At 37.2% G+C, this 2,647-nt stretch overlaps 1 protein-coding gene across 1 annotated transcript; it reads right to left on the bottom strand.

Moving 5' to 3' along the window:
* Positions 1–1,029: 1,029 nt before the first annotated feature.
* On the bottom strand, positions 1,030–1,815 carry LOC127103994 (uncharacterized). Its single transcript, XM_051041221.1, has one exon. The coding sequence runs from the start codon at positions 1,813–1,815 to the stop codon at positions 1,030–1,032; it is 786 nt and encodes a 261-aa protein (XP_050897178.1).
* Positions 1,816–2,647: the final 832 nt, after the last annotated feature.

The raw sequence follows: 2,647 nt of genomic DNA, 5'->3' as shown, positions 1-2,647 counted from the left end.
CACTTGATCAATGGCATAGGTCAAAAGTGACCTATAATGTAACCTCATATCACATGCTCAAAAACGTTGAATTAGCTCCCACTCCAAACATAAAAGTTGAAGTAAACACATTAAATTTGATTGTGAAACTTGTAAATCTTTCATCTCATAGAAATTGAGCAAGTTATGGCATTGGGAAGTTGGCTTTCAAATTAGGGTTTAAACAAAATGACCTATAATGTTTCAACATAGAAAATGATTTTCCAAGCAAAACCAGCTCTAGGTCGAAACATGAAAGTTGTTTGGAATATCATTTAGATTATGTTTTATCTTGGAATCATTTTCATATGATGAAAATTGTAGGAGATAGGGTCTAGGGAGACCCAGTTTTGATCAGATGAATTCATCTGGCCAACCACCATCAACCAACTTGCTAACTTCTAATTCCCTTGACTTTCTTGGCTCATGGTAGATCATATATGCATGAAATGATGAATTTTGAAGTGCACCTTGATAAATTTGATCAAATGGTGAGATAGCTTGTTGTAGAAGTTACTCAGGATACCCAGTTAAACTAGGGTTTCCAAGGCAAAATCACCCTCAAACTCTTGAAGAAAACTTGATCAATATAACATGTTGAGATCATTGGGACTCATATGTGATGTTCATAACCATCCTAGAATCAATTCTTGGTTGTGCTCTTTGTTCATGAGGGTCTCAAACCCTATACGTGAACTTGATGAATCAATGAAATCATGCCCTTCCTACAAAAGAGTTAGACAAATGCAAAGACATATTTTTTGGTATTTTAGTTAGTAAAATGATAATATACAAGTATGATATAATCACAAAATGCTTGGTGATCCCTCCAAAATAAACCCAATGAAAGAGGGGTAAGGAGGATGCCAAGGCATGATCCCAATGCTAATGCTTATGATGGAATTGCATGAGGGATCTTAGGGCCAAAATTGGGGTCTTACAGATGGTATTGGGCTCCTTTTGTACCAAGAAGAGGTACATTAGGAAACTCACCATAACTATCAATAATTGTCACTCCCTCATAAACACGACCAAACCAATCAATGTTAGAATGAGTGAGAGACATAATCTTTTGTGACCATAGAAAACCATCCTTGAGGCCCAAAATGCATTAGATCGAGGAAAATGCGTAATAAACCACTTATAGAGCAGAGTCGTATAACATATGATCATTCCTCCCTTATGAGAATTCCTGAGATGGACTAAATGTAAAACATCTGCGAGCAAGGTTGGAACTGGATTTCCAATTAGGAATATTTTGATAGCACTAATGTCAACAAAGTCGTCAACATTAGGAAAGAGGAACAATCCATAGAAGAGCAAGGCGATAATAGACTCAAAAGAATCCATACTTTTCATTCTAGCAAAATAACGAGCCTCCTCTATCAAGAATTTAGCAGGCAAGCCAAGAATTCCTCTTTTTATAGTCGGACTAGCTTTGATCTCAGACACCCTTAAATGAGTAGCTTCTGTAATGTCTTGATTATTTGGAATTTCTTCTAAACCGGAAAAGGGGACTTGATCAGGAATTGGTAGGCCAATCAGGTGAGAAAACTCCTCCAAGATAGGCACAAGCTGATAATCTGGAAAGGTAAAGCACTGATACAGTGGATCATAGAACTGGACTAACGTAGCCAGATTCGCTTCCACCGTGTTGGTCTTTAAAAGAGGTAGAAGTATCTCATTATTGCCTTTGAAGTCTTCAGAATTAACCACCAGAGATCCTAGCTTTCTTAAATCCTCCAATTTTGGACTCTTAAAAGTGTACTTTTGAGTTCTTCTTCTTCCAAAATCCATAGTGAAAAATACTTACGATATTTGCAACAAATGCTTCTAAGTTCCTTGAAGAATTTAATTAAGATGATGTTAATGAATGCTTGAATGCATGAATGCATAAACACATCAAGATCAGTAAACATATGCAAGATGTCAAATACACGGGGTTCATAGGTTCGACTTCACGAGCATGAAGCCATGGGTCTAACTATCCCAACAAGGTAAGTTCTAAGGGTTTATCATCAAGACAGGAACCAAGGTTCTAAGAAAGTTCCCAAAATCATAATCCCATCTTTTGGATATTACCGGTTTGGACAACTACTTGTCAACCAATAATATTCTCAAGAGAAACTCATCTGAGTGTAGTATCGTGTATCAACTAATTTAGGTTTACACCTTCATAGTCACCACACTACGTCCTAACAAGGATTAGTAGGGTAAAATGACACTAAAGTCGTCAGCTTCTCAGGTTCCCAGGTCAAAGATGGAAAATTTCTTCATGATTTCTTGTTCAACAAATACCATCCCCAAAGGCGCCTCCACTGATTGGGGGATTCTCAAGTCAGCTTGTTCGAGATTACTCCACCCAAGCCAACTTGACTATACCACCCTCCTATCTCAATATGCACTCAAGTCCGGGTTAGGACTTATCTTAACACAAAGATCACCCAAGCAAATATAAACAAATAAATAATAAAACATAGATAAAAATAAGATAGGTATAACCCTCTTGTCTATCCCTGGTGAAGTCGGCATTTCTGTCACGGTGAGAATCGGAGACCAAGCTATTGGATTAACTTGAATCGTAAAAGTATTGATATCACCACTGAACTTTTAGTTTTCCAAGGGAAAA

This window comes from Lathyrus oleraceus, chromosome 1 (assembly GCF_024323335.1).
Source record: "Lathyrus oleraceus cultivar Zhongwan6 chromosome 1, CAAS_Psat_ZW6_1.0, whole genome shotgun sequence".
Taxonomy (NCBI): domain Eukaryota; kingdom Viridiplantae; phylum Streptophyta; class Magnoliopsida; order Fabales; family Fabaceae; genus Lathyrus; species Lathyrus oleraceus.
The sequence above is the reverse complement of the archived record's forward strand: the minus strand, read 5'-3'. Positions and strand labels throughout refer to the sequence as shown.

What these genes read in the sequence shown, in the direction of transcription:
- LOC127103994 (XM_051041221.1), bottom strand. Translation starts at nt 1,815, where the DNA reads ATGGATTTTGGAAGAAGAAGAACTCAAAAGTACACTTTTAAGAGTCCA.